Raw genomic sequence first — 23,816 nt, forward strand, 5'->3', positions numbered from 1 at the left:
ATAGAGCCCACCAGGGGAACATACGCCCCCCACAGGCCGCCTGGCACATTGCACGGCTGAGACATGGGCCTGGAGGTCCTTATAGGAGAATCTGGTTTCTCTGTCACCTCTGCAGGTGGCCAGCCCCACCTCTGGGATGAAAAGACTGGTGAGAGAAAAGAAAATTGTAAAAATTAGAGGTTACGCTGTACGTGGTTATCAGCATACACCTATGTTTAGCCCTGTGGGCTCCTTTGCAAGTCAGAGAAATCAGGGCAGAATTAATTCAGAGGGTTAGCTCATGCTGGAAGGAAGCAAAAAAAAAAAGGGGGGGGGGTGCTGGGACTTGACTTATTTCCACAAATGGGTCCATAAAGACATGCTAAGGCTGCAGGCCACTGGTCATACACAGTCGCCTTTTCTCCCTGCAAACTGATTGCATGTTCTTAGCAGTAGCCATGTAACTATAAATTTTTAAAAATTTATTTCAATTTTATTTATTTGAGAGAAAGACAGACAGAAGCGGCAGACAGAGAGAAAACGGGCACGGCAAGGCCTTCAGGCGCTGCAAATGAACTCCAGACACGCATCTGGCTTACATGGGTCCTGAGGAATCGAACCTGGGTCCTTCGGCTTTACAGGCAAGAGCCTTAACTGCTAAGCCACCTGTCCAGGAAATGCTATCACTTATTTACAGGCAGAAACTTTCCTAGCCCATGCCCATTTCCATTAGCCTTGAGGCCATTCATTTCCCCAGGCTAGCTGCTCTACCAGCCTGGGCCCAGACTAAAGATGATAGAGACATAGCTGATGGCAGTGGATACATAAGCAAGAAGCCCATTTTTGTTTCGAGCCACTTACATTTTGGGGGGGGGGTGGTGTTTGTTACTGCAGCATGGAGGGACTCAGCCTGACAGACGCGGAGGCCGACAATTTCTGAGACAAGTCACAAGACAAGTGAACCTGCGTGTGGTGAGCATTTGCCAAGGACAGCATCTGTGTGCACACTTCAGGGCAGGAGCTTCTGTGGCAAATGGGCTTTGGTCCTGGTCCTAGCCATGTCTTTCCAGCTACGGGTAGCCTCACGCACAAGTCACTTAAACCTTTCTGCGCCTCCACGTTCACCACTGGGAATTCTTTATTTGCTGGAAGCATTCCCAGCGGCAGGAAGATCCTGGCAGGGAGACAAGCTGTCCTGGGAGGTGTTGGGCAAGTGTTACTTTGTTTTGAACGGACACGAGAGTTACTGACAGTCACTGAGCAGAAAGAGGAGAACAGACTTGTAGACGCTGACCAAGGAGGCCCGGATTGATCCCTCGGCTTATGTCCAGTTCACCTATGCATTAGGGACAAGCTCTGAAAATCAGGCAGTTGGCAGAAACGACCCCATAAGGAATAAGAGATGAACTTCAGGGCTGGAGAGATGGCTTAGCGGTTAAGCGTTTGCCTGTGAAGCCTAAGAACCTTGGTTCAAGGCTTATTTCCCCAGGACCTACGTTAGCCAGATGCACAAGGGGGCGCACGCGTCTGGAGTTTGTTTGCAGTGGCTGGAGGCCCTGGTGTGCCTGTTCTTTCTCTCTGTCTCTCTCTCTCTCTGCCTCTTTCTCTGTCTGTCACTTTCAAATAAATAAATAAAAATAAAAAATTTTAAAAAAAGAGATGAATTTCAGATGTTCCCATTCACTATCTCTAGCTTCCAAGATGGAATTACTGGCCATTGTCAGGAGCTTAGAAACAAAGACCAAAGTGCTGTGACTGCGTGTTTCTTCACTATTGCCTGTACTTATCCAAGACACTGCACAGGTCTGTGGCACAGGCCAGAGAGTTGTGGGTGTGAGCTGTTGACTGCTATTATCTCCTTATCCTCTTATTTAAAACAACAACAGAAATGTCATGTGGGAACCACGTGGGATTACGTTTTAGAAAAAAAAAAAAAAAAAAGCAAAGATGAAAGTTTTAAATTAACAGTAACACTCTCTTGCCCGTGGCAGACATCAACAATCAACTGCAGAATTGAGTCTAGACAGGCCCTCTGATTCTACAATACAGCACCCTCTCCCTGCCATTGAGAGGCAGCAGGGGCATAAGGACCTCCTTGGTACCCTGCTTGTCTTTGATTAGAACCACAGAGCTGAAAGGTATCTCTGCACCCAGAGCTCGGGCTCTGCTCGGTCCCGAGAGACAGGAGGCTTGCCGTGTCACGTCCTCGCCTGTCTGCACAGGCTGGCCAAGCCGCACAGTCTGGAGCTCACAACTCCATTCCAACGACAGGGCACTCACGACTTGTCTATTTTCTGACTAGGGGTGTAACTGTCTTTGGTAACTGAATAAAAACCACTGTGGTCCAAGTATGCCTTGAATGACACTCAGGTCAGACGGGCACCACCTTCCTACCACAGGGAGACTCTCGATGGGCAGGTCTGTCCAGGGCACGCCTTTGCCAGGACACACACGCAAGTGTCATGTGCGCCAGTCAGGATGCGCATGGAGGCTGACACGTAAGAGCGGGTAGGGACCAGGGGCATCAGGCCCTTGGGGTAGACAGGACAGAGGAGACAGAAATGGAGGTATGCTTTTCCTCCAGAACCAAGGAGAAATACCAGCCTCGTTTCTGGCCCAGGGTAGCTTCTGTCACTGAGCTGTGGACCCACCTTGTCCCTTCTCTTCTGTGGAGCCAGGATCAGAAATGCCAAGGACAGACAGGCGGGGGGGGGGGGGGGGAAGCACAGACTCGGAGTTCGAGCTCTGGTGCTGATGGCTGCATGAGCGGAGCCATGTGGCCTTTCTGAGCCTCTGGGCAGGGAGAATAATGCAGAGACTTTATACAGGTAAGTGGGGCTGGAGAGTGGATAAAAAGAGCATGAGGCCTGGCGTGGTGGCGCACGTCTTTAATCCCAGCGCTCGGGAGGCCGAGGTAGGAGGATCGCTGTGAGTTCGAGGCCACCCTGAGACTACAGAGTGAATTCCAGTTTAGCCTGGGTTTAGAGCGAGACCCTACTTTGAAAACCGAGAGAGAGAGAGAGAGAGAGAGAGAGAGAGACGATGCAGACACCACACAGAGGGCTCGTACCACCAGGCGTGCATAGCAAGGGGTGGACAGACCAGTACTGTGTTCCACTCCCTTCCCTCCTCCTCTCAACTGGGCCAGGGCGGCTTGGCACTAGTGTCTGCAGAGCCGACGGCTCTGAACAACTCTCTACCCGTGGGCATCAGTGCCAACCATCCTGCGGCCTGCCCACTGGGCCACTGTGTGCCGTGGAGTGGAATGACAACAGATGGACTTCAGACCCGAAGGGTGTGAGGGCTCCACACACAGGCTGGGCCCACGCTAGGTGCTCAGTATCCACGGCCACCGCCGACCTGGCTCCCTGATCATTGCGTGGCGCCTGGCTGCTGTCCCCATCAACTGCAGACACAGGGCGAGGGGGCCGCGGGGCGGACGTGCTCTCAAGGGTCCCTTTCCGGAGCCGACACCCACCAGGCACGCGGGAGAGGAGCAGAATCACCAAAGCTGCCATTTTCACAACATCTAAAAGGACATATTTCCCCAATTAAGAGGTGCTAATTAGTCACACGTCTGGCTTCGATTCTTTCTCCTGAAGGGTGGGAAGGAAGTCTGGGAGTCATGGAGGCAGTAGGAAAAAAAACAGAAACAAAAAACCAGTCACCGTTTGCTACTCGAAGCGGCCCCCATCCAGGCCAGCGTGCGACGGATGGACGGTGTCTGGGAGGCAGCGCCAAGCGTGGCGCCCTGCAGGTCTCCCCCTGCGAATGCGGCCCCGCGGCCCCCAGGCTCTCACCCCGATGCTGCAGACGCTGTGTGACTTTCACGCAGCGACAAAGATCACCCAAGGACATGTTTCCCGGAAGGCACCTCTAACACACGACTGGGCGAAGGGAGGGTGGCTGTCATGAACAGTGTCTGTCTGTAAGGCCACGCTCTGGCAAAGTCAGGGATGCTCCCTAGCACGGGTGGCATGCCTGTGAGAGGGAATGCGTTTGCTGAGCGACACGGAGGCGTGCCTTTACCCACACGCTTGCTTTTCCTCTCTCCACCAACCGGTGCACGAGTCTGTGTCTGTGTGGACACGCCCGTGTTACCGAGGAAGAAGCCAAGGCAGGAAAGCCAGGGCTTCTACCCGGGCTACAGAGCCGCCACAAGCCGGAGCAGGAACGCGCGCATGTGGGGCCGTCCCTACACCACCTTGTGCCCATCCTGCTGCCTGGCTCTTGTCTCGCAAGCTGCCGCCCCTCTTGGAGCCCAGTATCCCATGATGCCTCTGTCTCAGCTCTTTCTCTCCTCCCCCATCTCTGGTAGGGACAGAACATCAGAGCCTCTGGGTCTGCCCACAGCGCAGACTGTGAGCTGCTGGTTCAGGGTCTCCAGGGGATGAATTTGTTTCAACAGATTGATAATGCTAAAAACAGAAGTGTCAAGCCTTAAAGGAAGGAAGGAAGGAAAGAGGAAGGAGGGAGGGAGAGAGGGGGGAGGGAAGAAGGGAAGGAAAAACCTCATGCGGTCACAAAGTCGGAAAAGCAGTGTAGGGCTCTGACTTCAACCCCCACCCCACCCTGAAACTCAGACCCCACCTTCCATGAGCTATCTCTGTACCACCCCCCACCCCCCGCCGAGGGATGGGAAACACATCCCAGCTGCCAGGTCCTCCAGCATGCTTGCTAGTTAAGCTCTATGGGTTTGCTGTTCCGGAAACTCCATCAATCACTTTAATAACGAATAGAGTCCAAAGCCGGGCGTGGTGGTGCACACCTTTAATCCCAGCACTCAGGAGGCAGAGGTAGGAGGATCGATCGATGTGAGTTCAAGACCACCCTGAGAGTACATAGTGAGCTCCAGGTCATCCTGGGCTGAAGCTAGACCCTACCTCAAAAAAACAACAATAAAATAAATAGAGTCCAGCCTGGCGCAGGCCCCAGATGCCACGTGTGGGGGCCACAGCCGTCATGATTAGCCCAGCCGATCCCTAGGTGGGGAGTAGGGTGCAGAGGTCAGGGCTCCAGTCCTGTGCCAAAGGGGTGCGACCTCCACAGTCTCCTTACTCTCTGGACAGATAGACAGTCCCTCTACTGGAATTGCGCGACCTCTCGGGTCTGTCTTCAGCAATCTTTGGGGAGCGACTCACATCCGTGCATGGACCTTCTTCTTTGCCCGGTGAAGCCAGAGCAGGGAATGAACTGAGGTTAAGTGTGTAAGGACAGCTTGGCAGAACAGTTCTTCTGAAAGCCAAATAGCCATTCCGAAGGGGGGAAAGATGACCTGGGCCATTTCCTAAAGCAGGTTATGCAAGAAACCCACATGGCCAGACACATGGATTCTCTATTTTGGTTTTGAGACCGTTACTTGCCATATAGCCCAGGATGGCGCCACATTCAAGATCCTCCTGCCTCAGTCTCTCAACGCTGTGGTGACAGGTATGCGCCACCACACGCGCAGCTCACTGTGAGTCCTGTAATCCTGCCACTGAATTCTTCCATTTTTGGGGAGTACATGCACCCTTAACCCAGAGTTAACAGTCCTGACAATGGACAACTTAACAATAGTGTGCATTTACTGGGGCGAGACCTCCCTATTCAGGTCAGGGAACAAATCCACAATGCCTTTCTCGCTAAGGTCTCAGAGACATGGAAAGCCAGAGACCGTCTCTGAAGGTTTCTATGGTACCTACCACTGCATAATCACAGGCTCTGGAAAGTCCTGCATTAAAACTGTTGCTTACCAAGTGCTTCGTAAAGGGGTGATGCTTTTAAACATGCCAAGTGCAACAGCAAAGGACTGTGGGCAGGCTTCCAGAGGGGGAAGGTAAAGGGAGAATTTTTCATAGGGATCTTCAGTAAAGTCAACTGTCAGCTGGCAACAGGGTGGCTAAGGCCCCTTCCCAGCCCTGCCATCCACGGACAAGACTGGGAAATGCCCACTTTCGAGTCGTCAGCCTCTCAGGAGGCTCTGTTGTTATCTAACCCAACAGCCTCCCGAGACAGCTGATGGACCACGTCATGCAGGGCCAGGAGACTGTCTGTGACCATCCAGCTGGCAGGCGGCTGCTCTGGGGCTCCATTCGGCATCCGGCTCACTCTGAAGCCCGCCACCTATCTATCTGCCCCACCTCAGGCGGGGGCCCTCAGGGGACTCGGCCTGCAACCCGCAGCTCAGAGAATGGGCCGACCTCTTGCCTCCAGTCCACAGCAGCCTTGCCGGACGGGAGGCAAAGGCCCGCGTACCTGCGTTTCAGCAGACCTGGGACTCTAACGGTGGTTCGTAAATGAAAATGGTGAGAGCTTTGCCTGGACGCTGGTTTTGAAGACCCTCCCACCCCGTTTACAGACTCCTGTGGCTTGTGTAGTTGTTCGGACCCAAGAGGGAGCGAGCAGGTCTGTTTCTCTGGCAAAGCTGCCCTTCCTTCCGTTTCATCAAACAGCAATCACTCCGTCACCCTCCCGGCAGTCATTACAGCATCACTGTGTCGTCAAGGTAACGGTGGCTGGTGCTCCTCAGGGCAGGCACTAAATGGCTTGGCACACAACACTTTATATCACCCTGAGGACAGCCCTGTCACCTGCACCCCCACTTCCTTCAGAGAGGAAGACACTGAGGCAGTGAGGGGCAAAACAACCTGCCCACAGCTGCCACGTCCTCCTTCCTAGGCCTACCCAATGCGCGCGCCCTGTGCGGTTCTTAATCAAGTGAACAGTGGAAATCAATAATCACAGAGTTTCCAGCGGTTCTCGGGGAAGGTGACCTTGAACCACAGGGCAGTTTGCAGTTAATCCCTGAGCCTGGATTTTGCGCCTCTCCAATCCATGTTCCTGGGAATAAGAGCACAGCTCCTCTCAGCCTTGGACTTCTACCCAACAACTCTAAGATTTCATTCACCCACTCATTCATTCATATTTTTTCAGTGTCTCCAATGTGCCAGTCACAGTGCTTGGGCTTCTGGACTTGAAATAGCCAACAATTATCATTTCTTCTTCTTCTTCTTCTTCTTTTTTTTTTTTTTTTTTTTGAGGTAGGGTCTCACTCTAGCTCAGGCTGACCTGGAATTCACTCTGTAGTCTCAGGGTGGTCTCAAACTCATGGTGATCCTCTGTCTCTCCAGTGCTGGGATTAAAGGCATGCACCACCACACCTGGCACTTCTCTCTTCTCTTCGAGCTCTAAAAAGAACTGCTAGAAGGCTGGGCATGGAGGTGCACGCCTATAAGCCCAGCCCTTAGTAGGCAGAGGCAGGAGGATTGCTATAAGTTCAAAGCCAGCTTGGTCTACATAGTGAGACTTTGTCTGTCTCAAAGACAAAAGAAAAACAAACACAACAACAACAAAAAAGAATTTCTAGAAAGAGTTGGAGAAGGTACAGAGAATTGTGTGATGAGACCTGGGGCACGGCCATAACATCCAGTGACAGAATTAACAATTCACAGCAGTGTGAAGCGCAGCACGTTTCTCAGTGGCGTTGTCTGTGAGGGTTAGCACGCGGCTCTGCCTCCTTCCCTGACGGGCCCCGGGGCCCCAAACCCTACAGCACACAGTAAAGGCTCAACAGACATCTGCCCATTAGATGAGCACTGAAGAATCACTCAGAACAGGGAAGGCTCACATGACTGTCTCCACCTGGGGCTCTAGGCACACACACACGCACACGCACACACACACACACACACACACACGCACCCATTCTAGGATGATGGTGGGCTCTCCAATCACCCAGGAGACAAACTTCTGGGCATGTCTATGAGAGAGGGTGTAGATTGGGTTAACTGAGGAAGAAAAGACCTTCTCTAACTGTGGGCGGTGCCATCCCACGGGCGTTGGTCCTGGACTGAATGAAATGGGCAGAGCGAGCTGAGCCCCAGCACTTGCCTGTCTGCTTCCTGGCTGCAGAGGCAATGTGACAGCTGCCTCAGGCTCCCGCTGTCATGGTGGACTGTGACCTGGAACCAAAATAAAACCTCCCTTCCTAAGCTGTTTTTTTTGTGGGGGCATTTTGTGGACTGTAACGTGAGCCAAAACAAACCCGCTCTTCCTAAGCTGTTCTTGTGGGTATTCTATTGTCACAGTAATGAGGACAGTATCAATACAAGGATCCACCTAGACCCAGACACGCCCACTGGGAGGCTGATTCCTGAACTAGGCACAGGGCACACCTGACACCTGCCCAAAGTTTAAGTTCAACAGCACCTTTGCAGCCAGGGATATCACAGCTGGAAGGGGCCAAGGCCAGGGTCCCACACAGGAAGTGGTGATGGCAGGACCTGAACGCAGGCCCGTCTGTGCACCTGTCATTGCCTCCCCCAACCTCCACCTTGATGGTAAGACGCCATGCAGTTTCTTCATGCGTTCCCAGGTTTGGCGCAGAAATCTGGAAGGATTACGTCTTTCAACCCATGGCACCAGAAGAAGGCTCTAGAGGCCTCTAGCCCTTTCCCACCCCTCTACCTCCAAAGGACTCATGTCTACACCTGAGGGAGGCACAGTTCTCCAACCTGGGCTGACAAAAGTCTACAATGGCTCTGCCCATCGTAAGGGTGGCAGGGGACATGTCTAGATCTTACATAGCCACACAGGAGCAAGGGGTCAGGATGAGAGATAGGCCCTGCACGAACACGTACCTCTCTCCAGGTGAGTGGGAGGCTGTAGAGCAACCAGAGGCCACTGGCCCTGTGTCATTGACGGCCAGGCCCCTCTTTACTCTTTACCCTTCTCCTCGCCCTGACACTGAGGGTGGGGTCACGCTGCTGAGCCCTCTGACTGGTTGAAGAAGCTCAACTTAAGACACCAGTGAGGTCTATGTGCTCCTCTGTCACTTGGAAGAGCGGGTGCAAACTCCTGGAGAAAGGGTTGTCTGGGCCTGCTATGGGACAGGACGGTGTGGGAAGCACTGGAGGAACGACTCCTTGTCTACTGAAAACTTACATTCATCACTAGCAAGCCCTTCACAGATGGGGAAACTGAAGCGTGCTGAAGGTCTTGCTCAAGCTAATGTTCAGAGAGGCAGGGATTTGAACCTGAGCCCATTCACTGAGAAGGCTGCAACAGGTCACACCAGCGCTTCCAGCTCCAATGGGGAAACTGAGACCTTGGGCCAGCACAATGGAAGAGGGGTTGGTATCCCTCCAGGAGGGGCTGTACCACTAGAAAATACACTGGGTTATTTTCCTGAAAATTTCCCCAAGGCATGATCTTTAGTGCCTCACATAGCTGACTGCAGGGCTCCCAAACAAGAGCTGACGATGTCAAGAATGAGATGCACTTGGTCTCTGAGTGGCCAACTTGAAACCAGAAACACAAGCTCCGGTCCCCAGTGCCGCTCTTGCTGTGTTTATTTGGGTGGGTCTCTTTCCCTCTCTGGGTTACAGATTCTCCAGGTGGAGCATCAGAGGCAGGCGCTGGACTGTGCGGGATGTTCCAGCAACGGAGGCTCCGGTGTTCAGGCAGGAAGAATCCCAGCCCACCCCCTGCCCCGGGGCAGTGTTTACACTGGCTCCTCACCACTGTCATTTAAAACTTTTATGGCTAATAAAGCTGTTTGCTCATCATCCACTTGGGCGGCTCCCCTTTTTACACTCTTCAAACCCAGCAACAGAGGTTCCAGAACCTTCCAGGCTCTTCCTGCCAAGGGTAGAGGGGATATCTGCCTCAACAAGGCCCTTGAATCCTACCTAGCACCCTGCCCACAGCAGAAAGCAAACACCCAGGGGAGGTGAACAGGCTCCCAGCTGCCAACCGAGGAAAAGCAGAGGTGAAATTACAGGTGTGCCGCTGGGAGGCTGCTTCCAGAGCCGGGGCTGGTGAGTGATGAGGCCGCGAGCTGCCGGCTACATTCCGGCGTGGGCATAAAGCAAGTATTTGGATTCAGGCATGCGGCATGGTGCTGAGAACCCCGGCAGACCGTGGAAAGCGTGCCCGGCACTGCAGAGCACCTCCCTTCGACCTCTCTAAGGCAACCACTGGGCTGGAGGGATGGCTTAGCGGTTAAGGCACTTGCCTGCAAAGCCAAAGGATCCCGGTTCGACTCTCCAGGCCCCATGTAAGCCAGATGCACAAGGGGGCGCACATGTTTGGAGCTCACTTGCAGTGGCTGGAGGCCCTGGCGCGCCCATTCTCTCTCTCAAATAAATAAGTAAAGTATATTAAGAAATAAAATAATAAAGTCAGGAACCACTGTAGGGAGCATTAACTTGGTACCAAGTGCCCTGCCAGGGACCATGACCAGCATCTCATGCCGTTCTTACCACAGCTCTAGGACGAGACTTCACCAGCTGAAGAAAGCTATCTCTCCAGAGCAGGGAGGCTGGAGGGACAAAATGGCAGCAACAAAGATCACTCTAGGCAAGAGCTAGGACGTGGACTGGAGAGACGGCTCAGTGGTTAAAGGCGCTTGCTTGCTTGCAAAGCTTGACAGCCTAGTTGAGTCCCCAGAACCCACTAAAGGCAGAGAGAGAAAAATGGGAGTGCCAGGGCCTCTAGCCACTGCAATTGAGCTCCAGACACATGCTGCAACAGTGCATCTGGCTTTATGTCACTACTGGGGGACTAACTGAACCTGGGTCCTTAGGCTTTACAGGCAAGTGCCTTAACCACTGAGCCATCTCTCCAGCCCTTATTACATATTTTCTAAGGTCCCTGGCACTGTGCTCAGTGTGCCACAAGCCATCTGACACTTACGGAATTAAAGCCAACCCGTCTTTAATGGCAAAGTCAGGACTCAGACTGGCTGGTGCTATGCGTATCCCTTTTCCTCTTAACCAAGAAAGGACGGAAGATACCAGATCGGTGTTTTAAATCAGAACTTCTAACTCTGCCATCACTCATGTTTAGGGATTCCCCCCCTTTAGTTGGAAGGGAGTCCTTGGGTCTAGAGACTGCTTCGGGAGACAAGCCCTCTTGTACGCTGGGCCACGCGCAGCGTCTGTGGCTGCTTATGGCGTAGTCCCTACGCGCAGTGAGTGCTGACGAGCTAAATGGGGTGGTGAGCACTGGGGACCCGAGCAGCAGGGTCCATCCCAAGCAGGAGATTACTGCTCACTCCCAAGAGTGTGACTTGCTCAAAAGCCTTTGGGAGCCTGAGCACAGGTTGGGAGAACAGCCTCCTTTGCAACAAAACCTGCGAACCAAGAAAGGCACCTGTGGAGGATGCTGACCGCTACCACACTGCAGCGGGTGGGTCACATGAGCACTCCCCCATCTCCGTAAACTCATCGGTAAGAGGAAGGAGTGGGGAGCTCTCCAGAGCCATCCTTAGATCATTGTTAAGGGAGTACAAATGTATACCTGTTAGCTCTCTCTGCGTAACAAACAGCCCCGCAAATTTGTCACCTAAAACAGAAACCACTTGTGCTCTGATTACGCAGAAGGCAGTAATGGCCCCACCTTACAGAAGAGAAAACTGAGGCAAAAAGAAGCTACGTAACCCGCCTCAAGTCATACAGCATATAGGAGACAGTCATCGCTCACAGTCCTAGCCCTCGGGTCCCACCACTTAGTCTCACTGATGGTGGTGTTTAGAGTCCTGGCCCCAGAGGCAGCTGGGAGATTTTTACAAGCCCGTTACAAGCTAGCTGTTACACACAAGAACACTGGGTACTTTTGTGTTGTCGTCGTTTGTTTCTGTGACAGAGTACTTGGTAGAAGTAAATAAGGTTGCTCCTCGCATCTCGGCAGACCAGGAATCCGAGAACCCAGCTTTCCCGTTCAGGGTCATTCCCCCAGTGACACAGCTCTGTCAGCTAGGTCACAATATCCCAAAGTCCCACAGCCTTCCAAAACAGCCCCACCGGCTGCAGACAAAGTGCTCAAACACATGAACCTGTGGAGGACTTTCAGACTCACACTGTAGCCCACTGCCACGACTGAAAATTAGATTAGAAACTTACAGTTAAGAGCCAGTTAAGGCAGCTTACTTGCAAAGCCAAAGGACACAGGTTCAATTCCCCAGTACCCAAGTAAAGCCAGATGCACAAGGAGGCACACGTGTGCCCATTTTTCTCTCTCTCTCTCACTAATAAATAAATAATATTTTAATAATAAAAAATAAACTTGCAGTTAGGCAACTTATGTGAGATACAAAGATAAATCAATATTCAAATGTGATGACTTGACTTTTTTTTGATTTTTTGAGGTAGGGTCTCACTCTAGTCCAGGCTGACCTGGAATTCACTATGTTGTTTCAGGGTGGCCTCAAACTCTCGGCCAACCTCCTACCTCTGCCTTTCGAGTGCTGGAATTAAAGGCATGCACCACCATGCCCTGTATTGTTTTATAAAATGTATTTAAAAAATATTTTATTTTTTTTTTGAGAGAGAGAGAGAGAGAGAAAGGAAGAGGCAGATAGAGAGATTGGGCACACTGGGATCTCTAGACACTGTAAATGAACTCCAGATGCATGTGCCACTTTGTGCATCTGGCTTTACGTGGGTACTGGGGAATTGAACCAGTGTCCTTAGGCTTTGCAGGCAAGCACCTTAACCACTAAACTATCTTTCCAGTCCACTATTTTTTTTTTTTTTTTGAGAAATGGTCTCACTATGGAGCCAATGGTGGCTTGACCCAGCTGGGATTAAGATGTGCACCACTGCTAGGGTGCTGATCCCTTCCTTTGTGTGTGGGGGGCGGGGTGTAAAGAGTACATGTAGTGTGGTATATAGATGTATACATGTGCAGATTCACATACTGTGTGCACGTGTGCAGAGGCCAGGGGAAGACACTGGATGTCCCCATCAGTCACCCACCTTGGGTCCTTGAGATGGAGTCTCTCAGTGAGCCCATGGGTGGCATTTTTGGTCATGTCTTCAGTCTCTGCTCCCCATAGGACTGGGGTTGCTGGCATGTGTGGCTGTGTCCAGATATTTATGTGGGTGTTAGGGAATCAAATTCAGGGCAAACCAGGCCCTCTCTGACTCTCATGCTTGCACGACAAGTACTCTTACCCAGGAGCCATCTTCCCCAGCACTCTGGAAACTTCTTCATTACCTTAGTGCATGTTGTGATTTTTTTTTTTTTTTTTGGTAGCCAAGGCAAACCTTGAACTTGCTATGTAATGCTATGACCACCCCCTTCTTCACGTTGCTCAAACACAACATTCTCTGTGATATGGAATGGAACAGATTTCCTTCCTGCAGAGAAAGCAGAAAGGACTCTGTGTGAACAAAACATCTGAGACGTGGGGCTGCAGAGGGAGGGAGGGAAACTGAGAGGCGCTGGGATCACAGAGAGGGCAGGGAGCCAACGACAGCCATGCGTGCACTGAGCTCCACAGACCAAGCAGAGAAGCGCTCGGGGTCGCGCCCGCCCTGCTGCTCCTTCCTGCTTGCGTCGAACGGGAAATGACCCGAGTGGCTGGCCAGACAGGTTAATAAATTGTGGAGTTCGCAAACACAGGCAGGGCTGCACATAGCTCAGGTATAACGCTGCTTGCTAGGGTCGTGGAAGATCGTTCAATTGTTTTAAAGGATAGAAGGCTGCTTGGGAGAGGCAGGGGAAAAGACAGGAAGGAAGCATACTCTAGAGCGGGTTTCATTCAGGTTGGAAGAATGGCGTGGATATCGTTTTCTGTCTGTTTTCCTATATTCTCCAAATGGACAAAAAATAAAAGAACACATCCTACCTTTTGGCTGAGGGGGAGGGTCAAGAGATCAGTATTACTTAACACAAGTGGGGCTCTGGGGTGCAGCCAAGCTCTTTGTCCTGCCCTCCTATGTCACCTCAGCTCTCTCCCAGAGGCACCTGCTCTGAGGCGCCGGCCTTAGGCCCCACTGGGCTCATAAAGAAGCCATTGTTCTCTGCTCGGTGACATCACTGTGCCAGGAGAGTGACAGGAGACCTGGAGTGGGGAGAGGCTGGGCCAGAAGAAAGCTCTTGTCCTGCCTGCCCGGGACCGGTGACATCACACTGGCCCTGGGGACAGCTGTCACACCTTAAGTCCATGGCCCAAGGTGCAGCCGGAGGCCTGGACAGAGGCTGGACAGTGGCAATGTCCAGCTCCAGTGACAAGAGGGGGGGAAGAAGGCATGCGGCTGTGGGCGCTCCTGAAGACCTGGTGTCCAGGAGACATGCAGCCAACTATGCCTGGCACACAGCAGGCACTAAATAAATGTGACAGCAGTGCCCAGGGCACGGAAGGTATCTAATAAGTGCAACAATTATGCCTGGCACACAGTAGGTTCCCAATAGATGGTATCTTCTGCTGCGATTCTGCTCCCCTTTTCCAACATACAAAATACAGGGGCACACATTTGGTGACAGCACTTTCTAACCCCCAGTCTCCCAAGCGTACCTCTGAACCCCCTCAGTCTGGGCTCCCCTGGTCCCGCGTGACTGGGCCCTGTCCACCTCCGAGGCATCCCTGGCACCCTCTGCCACCCACTCAGCCACAGCACCTCGGCCTCCCTGCTGTTCCTCCAGCACCCCAGGCCGCAGCCCTGCCTCAGGCCCTCCACACTTGCTTTTCCTGTTGCCCGGCTGCTCTTCCCCAGACCTTCCAGCGTCGCCTCCTGGGAAGTCTTCCGGGTCACACCTAACACGCGCTCCTGCTGCCCCGGAACTCCCTTAGCTTTCACTTCAGATCGTCAACAATGCCCGAGCTGAGGGCTCCCACCTGTTTCAGGGTCTTTGCTTTCTGGAGCTCTGAGTGACAGAGACCCTCTGTGAGGGCCATCTGCACCTGGCACCCACCACACCTGGCCAAGAGCAACTTGGTGAGGAATGCCCATGAAGGAACCAAGGTCTTCTCCCCACTTTTTCTTTTTTCTTTTTTTTTTTAAGATAGGGTCTCGCTCTAGCCCAGGCTGACCTGGAATTCACTATGTAGTCTCAGGGCGGCCTTGAACTCATGACGATCCTCCTACCTCTGCCTCCCTGGTGCTGGGATTAAAGGTGTGCGCCACCACGCCCGGCTCTTCTCCCCACTGACTTTCAGTGCTCCATCCCGAATCAACAAGGTTGACAACCCCAGAGCGTCTGAGCGGCAGGCTTGGTGGCAGCCCTTGGAAGAGGTGTGGGCCAGGGCGGGGCTGTTCAATTACCCCGAGCCTCAGTTTACCCAGGCATTGGCAGGAGCTGGGCAGGGGAAGGAGGCAGGGTGGGAAGTGTGCCCTTCCTGCATTGGGCCAGGCAGGGGATGACAACTCCAGGTTGAGCTGCTTGGTGACCTGGACTGGGCAAGGTGGGGCTGGGACCTGCAAGAAACTCGTCCATACCAGCTGCCTGTGGCCCCATTTGGGGAAAAGCGTCTTTGCAGATGTCGTTAAGGATGTAGAGGCTTGGTCACTCTGGGTTGCTCAGGTGGCCTGAAACCCAAGGATGGGTGTCCAAGGATGAGACAGCAGAGAAGAGGACGATGAAGACAAGACAGACCACAGGGACACCCTCACTGGCAGAGGCCAGCCTGACGCCACCAGAGATAGAACATGCACCTGTGGGCCCAGCCAACCGTGGATCGAAAATACTCAGAAAGGGCTGGAGAGGTGGCTCGGTGGTTAAGGCGCTTGCCTGCAAAGCCAAAGGACCCAGGTTCTATTCCCCGGTACCCACGTAAGCCAGATGCACAAGGTGGCGCAGGTGTCTGGAGTTTGTTTGCAGCGGCTGGAAGCCCTGGTGTGTCCATTCTCTCTGTTTGTCATCCATCCATCCATCTATCTCACTCAAATAAATAAATAAAAATAAAATATATATTAAAAAATAGAAAATGGATGGGTGTGGTGGGCATGTCTTTAGGACTCAGGAGGCAGAGGTAGGAGAATTGTCATGAGTTCAAAGCCACCCAGAGTCTACATACTGAATTCCAGGTCAGCCTGGGCAACAGTGAGACCCTACCTTAAATAACACCAACAAGAAACAACAAAAAGTCAGGAAAAAGGTCTGGAGAGATGGCTCAGTAAAGGCACTTGCTTGCATTGCCTGACAGCCTGGGTTTAATTCCCCAGTACCCACGCAAAGCCAGATGCACCAAACTGCACATGCATCTGGACTTTGTTTGTGGTGCCTGCAGACACAAAGCGACAACGCACAGCAGAGACTCGCAAGCCGAGACAGGGGCTTATGATTTTTTGTCCCCAGGGAAACCACCCCAACTCAAGAATCCCAGGGAAGCCCATTTCACAGATTCGGGCACTGAAGCTGGAAGGGGCAATGTCACTTGGCCGAGGTCACTGAGCCAGCCCCTGGGGGCACCCAGTCCTAGGTCCACGCCTGCTTCCAAAGCCGCCTTTGTGCCGTGCCCAGAGGCCCGAGCACCTCGAGGTTGCACTACTCCTCCAGCCCAGGCTCCCTAGGACTGCTTTAGTTTTCTTGGTTCTCTCTAAGCCAAGCAGGCCCCGGCAGCCTCCCTTCTCAGCACCGGGGCCTCTTCCCGCCTTTGAGGATGGACAATGCTTTTGTTTTCCCTCTTTCCCCCTTTTATGCCGGGGACACAGAGGCTGCCCATTAGCGAGACTTCAATGCTGGCTTGAGAAAACATTTTGGGGCACGCCTGCCTGCCACAGACTCTACTGAGTAAACATGAGCACGGGGCATGATTACAGATGAACAGAGAGACTATTAAGATAAATCACGTACAGAGGAAGCAGGAGGTGGCTATGCCTGAAGCCCCGCCCCCTCTGGCTCCAGCCACAGGAGCTAGGTCTGCACTCTCCTGTTGGGGGGGGACCTTTCTGGCTTTACACAGCTCCCTCCTATATAAGACAAATATTTAAGAGAGAGGCGTGTGCACATTTTCTACTTTGTTGGAAAGCTCTGAAGGAAGATGTTTGAAGGCGGAGAGGTATGGTTGCTAAGGAGCTAAGGTCTAAGGTGCCAGTGAGCACAGCCCACCCCACACCTGACCGGCTCACCATGGTCTCATTTCACAGGGCAGGAAAGGGCAGGGAGGGGGTGGCAACAAAGAGAGCGTGGGAGCCTGCCCCAGGCGGCAGGGGAGTGGCAGGCTCGGGGACGGACCTCACCAAGGAGGATCTAGGCCTGGCTTCTCTTCTCTGGGACCCCCCCACCTCACACAGTAGGACACGTTGGCACCCCACAGGGACAAGGCGGTTACAAGTGTGGACGGCTGGCTACCCGTGGTCCTTCAGCTGGGATGGGGCAAGCCTGACGAGGGGTCAATGCCGATGCCAGCCTTTGCCCACCACTCAGCAGAAGCCAAGCCAAGTGGGAGGAGAGGAGACTCACACTGACGCAGCGCGCCCAGCGACACGGAGGCAACAGTGAGCGGGCCAGTGTCAGGCGCGTTTCGCGTGCATTCATTCAGCCAGGGGAGGGCCGGTCACCGGCAGCAACAAGATCCTGTGGGTACCGAGGTCCGGGACCAACGCAGCACCTGATGGTGGTGAACACGGCCCACGAGTCACCAAACCCCAGCCCCTGGCACAACGTCACCCGAGAGAAGAGCGAGAGACGGGAAGAGTGAATGAGAGCTCTTCTCCTCCTCTGCCGAGTCGCACCTTCCAGAGCGTGGGCTGAGTCTCTGTCTCAGAAAGCCACGGCCCCACTCATCTGCCTGGGGCTACAGAGGAACACAGACCCCGTGGGAGCAGATGTCCCATCAGTGACACATATGCTGTGCTTAAGTGCCGGCTTCTGGCTTGGGTGCGCCCCTGCTTGCTCTGGTCACTGGGGGCGACTCAGGGGAGACACTAACCCCCCTCTGGGCCAACAAGAGATGGGTGCTGTGTCTCCTCGGCAGGGACAGCTGGGCGCGCTCAGGAACCTCGGTGTGCCAGAGGGCCAACCGGGGCTCCTTCTCTCCACACTGGCCCCTCAATGACCGCTGGCTCTTGTGACAAGGAGGAACCAGACAAGAATGGGCTGTGCCCATCCTTGGATGCTCCTGAGAACTGAGCCAACTCAACCAGGGTCAGGAGACAGTGGGCCCTCTTGCTGAGCTCAGAACGAGGCGGTGACATGGGCATCCCTGAGGTTACCAAAGGTCTGGAGAGAGCATCTGCCGGGTCTGAATGAGAGGCTCCGCCCCTCGCTGTGCAACCCTTGCTCTGCGCTCTGCAGGCCCGATGCCCCTGTGCCCGATGCCCCTGTGCCAGCGTTGTGATCATTGGTTACGAATATCCCCTGACCTCCAAGCCCCAAGGGGGCTCCTGTGTGAGACCCCCATGGAACACCCCAGCACTGAACCTGAGCACCCCACTCCCACCCTGGCCTGTCTCAGTAATCAGAGAAGACCTCGCTTGTGCTCAATAAGCAAAGGACAAAAGCCCCCCACTGGATGGGCACGTGAAGCTACTACCACTTGCTGTCCTGGGAGGGCTGGCGGAGATAAAGCGGGCGCCAAGTCATCTTCCCTAAAAATAGGCACGGGAGCAAGTGTCCCCGAGCAGCTCAGTGCGGGAGCCGGTACGTTCCTAACCAGCTCCAGAAGGGAGGAATCAGACATCCAGGGCAGTCAGCTGGCTGTCTCCTGCCTGGGTACGGGGGGGGGGGGCAGGGACCGCTATGACGGACAGCTGTTTCCCCGCGTGATGCTGGGGCTCCCCTCCCCAGGCGGCCGCGTACGCACAAGGGAGGGAAGCGACGGCTTCTGCTATTTTAGAAAACGGTAACAAGCTTACAATGTCGGGGGCCTCGGGGTCCGGCTGCCTCTTCCTGAGGGATGAAAACCTCTGCTGGCTGCGGGCGGAGAAGCGGCGGAAAGAGTCCCTGCTCCGCGAGGCCAGGTGTCGGAAGGAGGAGGTGCGCTTGAAGGGGGTGCGGCTGGCGGGCTCCCCGCTGTGCCGCTGGGCGCCCACTGTGGCCGTCACTAGGTGGAGGGCCTCCTGAAAGGACCGCCTCACCGTGCCCACCCATTGGGTCATGTGCGTCTGAGCCACAGCCAGTCTGTCACCCAGGTAATCCATGGGGCCGTCCTGGAGGCGAGGGCAGGAGGTGGTGACGGAGGGAAGGAGGCAGTTAGGACGCCCGGGGCCCCCCCCCCGTTCTTCGGTCTGTGGCTTTCCAAGGGGACAAGTTCTGGGTTTAGATGGAAAATACAGCCGAGTTCTTCAGGCAGAGCAGGGGAAGCATCGCCACCCCGGCCGCATCCGCGGGACACCCTCGCGGTGGAGGGACGTTAAGGGCCAGCCAGGAGGCCACCCACAGGCGCTGTGTGTAAGTCAACCAACCGGGAGGTCCAGTTCTAGTCCCGAGGGCTGGTGCGGCTGGATCCTCGAAGAAGGGAGCTTTGAGGAGCTGGCAGCAGAGCAGTCCAGGGGGTGAGGTGCCCAGAGCGGGGGGGTGGGGGGGGGAGGGACACAGGAACCCTGTCTCCACTTTTCTCCACGTGGGCGGACAGTGCGGGCTACCAGCTGCCACCCGCTGCTTCCCCCAGCCGGGCTCTGCTCACCTGAGCCGGCCAGGCTTCCTGCCGGGACTCCGACCCCGAACCGGCAGGCAAGCTCACTTCCGGAGGGAGGCAGCCACTCAGCCCCAGGTCCCCTGGCTGGGCAGCAGGGAATGACATCAGCCCCCGTCTCGGCGAGGGGCGAGCAGCCCAGGAATGCAGGAGGGGCCTCGGGAGGTGGCCGCCCAGGGGGTTGGCGTCAGCCCCAGGTTTTTTTTTTCTTCCCTTCTAAGTCTCAACTCGTTTGCTGTCCCTAGGGGCTAATGGGGACCTCACGTGCTTGACAGCCTACCCGCCCTGGATCCGCACCACAAGGAAATGTGGCTGCCGGGTATGCGTGTGTGTGCACGCGCATGTGTGTGCGTGTGGGGGCATGTGTGTGGGAGGCGCAGCAGTTCCTGGGAGGTTGAGACGCGTTGGGAACCAGCTTGGCTTCTGGGGGACCTGTAGCCTGCTGGGGTTCTGCCTCCCTCTCCAGGCTTCCGGATTCCCCCTGCTGGGCTCGGGCGGCAAGGCTCCTCTCTCCAGCTCTCCCCTCCTTCTCTCCTGCCCTCCACCCCCACTCCAGCTGCCTCCCAGACTTTCTCTGCTGGGCAGCCAGGATCCCAGAGAGCCCAAGTTTCCCATAAAGATGGATCTGGAGCGGCAGCATTTTGGGTACAGGCTGGGTTGCCATGGCAATGCTGGGGCATAGCATCTGCGCCCCATCCTATGCTGGGCCCTGGGAGCAATGGGAATGGCTCACGTGTACAGGGGGTCACATGAGCCCGCTGGCTTTAACCCTTGAGAAACTGAAGCGTGGAGGGGGCCCAGAGGGCAAGGATAGGCCGGGAAGGGGTGCACAGTGGGCCGTAAGGCTCACCTGTTGAAAGCGCCTTCTCCCTTTGGCAGGGGTCCAGGTCCCTGCCCCTTCTACAAGAGGGGATTCACTGGCCCGAGGCCACACAGTGAGGCTCCACCAAGGAACTGCTTCCTCTTTGCTGCTTCCTGCAAGGCCAACGCGGCACTGACCCTCAGTGAGGGCGGCCACCGTCTTCCTCACCTCTCTTCCTCCTCTCACCCCTCCTCCTCAGGGTCCACCTCTCTCCACTGAACCTTTCCCTCCCTCATTAAACCATGGCAGCACCTCCTCTGCGCCTCAGTGGTGGTGGTGGTGGTGGCGGCGATCCAGAGACAAGAGTGGCCCTGGCTAGGTGGCGGAGGGCCCCAGGACTCTGGGGTGGCTGCTGACGCCATAGTGCAGGGGACAAGGCCTCCTCAGCAAGCACAAATATCCACTCATGAGTGCCCACAGGAACTCATAAGCTATAGGGGGAGACCAAGAGCCAGACAGCCAAACCCCCCACAAGGTCCTGTGGGCTGCTGGCCGCACTGCAGAGCCCCCCCGGTCCTTGCTCTTCTTATTACCTGCCTCCCAGCAGTCCCTCCCACAAAGAATCAAGGTGGGCTCCTGGCTCCAAGGCGGGGCTAGGGGAGGCCTACAGCACCATGGAGTGGCTGCAGCTGACAGCCAGTGAGTGGCACTGTGGTCCCCTGTCCCCAGTCCAACCCTCAGAGGAAGCCTGAGCCGGCATCTTGACCACACTCGTGGGAACACAGGGCATCCCAAGCCAAACCACTGTGACTTCTGGGCCACACAAATCACCTGGGGTACAAATGCCCTGTGGTAAGACAGGGCTTTGTCCACCAGAAACTGAAGGTGAACGTGGCGGTGAAGAGGGGGCACTCCACAGAAGAGGGCCTGTCACCACAGCCCAGGTCACAGCAGCATGCAGACCAGGAAACTCGCTCACACCCCCACACCCCCACACCTTCGAGCCGCCAACGCTCGTCTGTTTTCTTCCCACAGAGATCTGTAGCAAGCTCCCGTCTCAGGCCACTTCACAGCCTGGGGCTCCCTTGCCAAATTGGTCAGGCGGCTTTCAGGGCACAGGTGGGGACAGAGAGCTTCTCTCTACCTGGCCACAGGAGAGCCACTCTGGACATCCTTACCGAGCCAGCATCTGGACACAGGTGTGAAATCTACTGGGGACCATTCCAAGCTTCAGGAGGAGGGAAGGCGGGGCGTGTCTGAAGCAATCACAGCTTTGACTGCGATGCAGCATGGACCAGTGGTGACAGAAATGCACATCTGTGCACGCACCTTGCAGGAAGCTGAACGCCCTGGGTCAAAGGTTTAAAAAATATCAGTGTGTGGCTGGGCATGGTGGCGCATGCCTTTAATCCCAGTACTCAGAAGGCAGAGGTAGGAGGATCACGGGGAGTTCGAGGCCACCCTGACTCCATAGTGAAGTCCAGGTCTGCCTGGGCTAGAGTGAGACCCTGCCTAGAAACACAAACAAACAAACAAAAAAATCAGTGTGCCCGGCACTTTGAGGTTCAGGATCAGTGTGTGCTGATAACATATACTTTACCTTGAAAGCATTTAAACACAGCACCATGGGTGAATGGCAGGGTTCTCATAGAGCAGACACTGTAAAGCATCAGGACTTGAAGAATCTAACTGGTAGGAGGCTCTCTGTTTCCCACACCATGGCTCTGTAGTTGCAGAATTTGGGGAGATAAAATGTTTGTTCTGGGGGGATGCACCTGACCGCTGACCCCTTGGGTCATGACTGGACTAAGATGGCTGCAGGTGGATGCTCTGCTTTCACTGTAGTGACGTAGGCGTAAGAATAATTAGTAAGAACCAAGCCATTCAGCAAGAAGGAACAGGTCTGAAGCTGTGCCAGGCCATACTGGAAACAGACGTAAAAAGAAAAAGAATCCATGAAACTGATCCTTTCTTTCTTTCTTTGATCTTGTTTTTCTTTATAGTACTGATTGTTCTCCATGGGTGTTTGCATTAATTTTCTTTTTGTTTAATTTTTAAGTGTTTTATTTTTCAGTGGTAGGGTCTCACTCTAGCCTAGGCTGACCTGGAATTCACTCTGTAATTCTAGGGTGGCCTTGAACTCATGCCCATCCTTCTACCTGGGTCTCCCAAGTGCTGGGATTAAAGGTGTGCACCACCATGCCCAGCCCCTAATTTTTACTTTTTAAAAAATGTTTTATTGATTTATTTTTCAGAAAGAAAGAGGGAGAGAGAGACAGAAAGAGACAGAGAGAATGGGCATGCCAGGGCCTCCTGACACAGCAAATGAACTCCAGATATATGTGCCACCTTGTGCATCTGGCTTTACATGGGTCCTGGGGAACTGAGCCTGGGTTCTTAGGTTTTATATGCAAGCACCTCCTTAACTGTTAAGCCATCTCTCCAGCCCCAATTTTCACTTATTAAAAAAAATATTTTTTGTATTTTTTATAAGAGAGAGAGGTGGCATACAAGGGCCTCCAGCCCCTGCAATCAAACGCCAGACGCGTGCGCCCCCTTGTGCTCATATGCGACTTTGCGTCACCTTGTGCATCTGGCTTATGTGGGACCTAGAGAGTAGAACACGGATCCTTAGGCTTTGCAGGCAAGTGCCTTAACCGCTAAGCCATCTCTCCAGCCCTATTTTAGAGAGAGAAGGAGAGACCAAGTGAGGGAAAGAATAGGTGCTCTAGGGCCTCCAGCCACTATAAATGAACTCCAGATGCATGCGCCACTTTATGCATCTGGCTTTGCATGGGTATTGGGGAACTGAACTGGAGCCCTCAGGCTCTGCAAGCAAGTCCCTTTAACAGCTGAGCCATCTCTCCAGCCCCTAATTTTCACTTTTTTTTTAAAATTTTTATTTTTTTATTTTATTTAATTGAGAGCGACAGACACAGAGAGAAAGACAGATAGAGGGGGAGAGAGAGAATGGGCGCGCCAGGGTTTCCAGCCTCTGCAAACGAACTCCAGACGCGTGCACCCCCTTGTGCATCTGGCTAACGTGGGACCTGGGGAACCGAGCCTCGAACCGGGGTCCTTGGGCTTCACAGGCAAGCGCTTAACCGCTAAGCCATCTCTCCAGCCCTAATTTTCACTTTTTTGTTGTTGTATTTTGAAGTAGGGTTTTGTAGTCTCAGTCTTGCCTCTAACTCATAGCAATCCTCCTACCTCTGCCTCCTGAATGCTGGGATTTAAGGCGTGTGCCACTGCACCCAGTTAGTAGTTTCCATTTTATAATATACTGAATTAAGATATTATTTATCCTGATTATTGACTTTTTTGGTGTCCCCTAATCTTATGCTCTAGTGGGTGCTTCCCTGGCCCCTGCACTGGGCTAGCTAAACCAGTAGGTTGACAAGAACCCCAAACCCAGGGTTTCTGTCTCGAGGCAGGACCAGCCCTGTGGACGGTCACCTCCAGGGCTGTGGGCACACTTGTGGGCCACACTGAGGCAGATTCTCAGCAGACACCACGGCACCTACTGTGTGTCATGGCGTCACGTGACACAGTCACACCGTGTCACTGCAACGCAGGTGCGACTCTGGCAACACTGCACCGTCGCTGTCTGAACGCTGTCTCTGAGCTGCGCTGCGTCACTGCACTGTCACACCTATTGCGTCACTGCCCTGGACTTCTGCTCCTCCTAAC

General features: G+C 54.1%; 1 protein-coding gene and 1 long non-coding RNA gene across 9 annotated transcripts in view; one reads left to right on the top strand and one right to left on the bottom strand.

Annotated features, from left to right (window-relative positions):
* Positions 1–23,816, bottom strand: part of Kiaa1671 (KIAA1671 ortholog) — a 172,705-nt gene that overhangs the window by 42,833 nt on the left and 106,056 nt on the right. The window contains exon 1 of one of the 6 annotated variants that reach the window (XM_045132301.1): positions 18,546–19,826. The exons of the other annotated variants lie outside the window; for them this stretch is intronic. Within the exon in view, the coding sequence (XP_044988236.1) occupies positions 18,546–18,830 (285 nt within the window). The 5' untranslated portion in view covers positions 18,831–19,826. Of the gene's footprint in view, positions 1–18,545; positions 19,827–23,816 lie in introns of those variants that run through there. 6 annotated transcript variants of the gene reach the window in all.
* On the top strand, positions 18,616–22,156 carry LOC123454121. 3 transcript variants are annotated; one of them, XR_006633172.1, is made up of 4 exons: positions 18,616–18,821; positions 19,570–19,643; positions 19,881–19,969; positions 20,204–22,156. It is a non-coding gene; the product is annotated as an uncharacterized LOC123454121 (long non-coding RNA). The 3 variants fall into 3 exon arrangements; XR_006633170.1 differs by lacking the exon at positions 19,881–19,969; XR_006633171.1 differs by lacking the exons at positions 18,616–18,821; positions 19,881–19,969 and adding an exon at positions 18,916–19,080.

The sequence above is a fragment of the Jaculus jaculus genome, chromosome 13 (genome assembly GCF_020740685.1).
Source record: "Jaculus jaculus isolate mJacJac1 chromosome 13, mJacJac1.mat.Y.cur, whole genome shotgun sequence".
Classification (NCBI taxonomy): Eukaryota; Metazoa; Chordata; class Mammalia; order Rodentia; family Dipodidae; genus Jaculus; species Jaculus jaculus.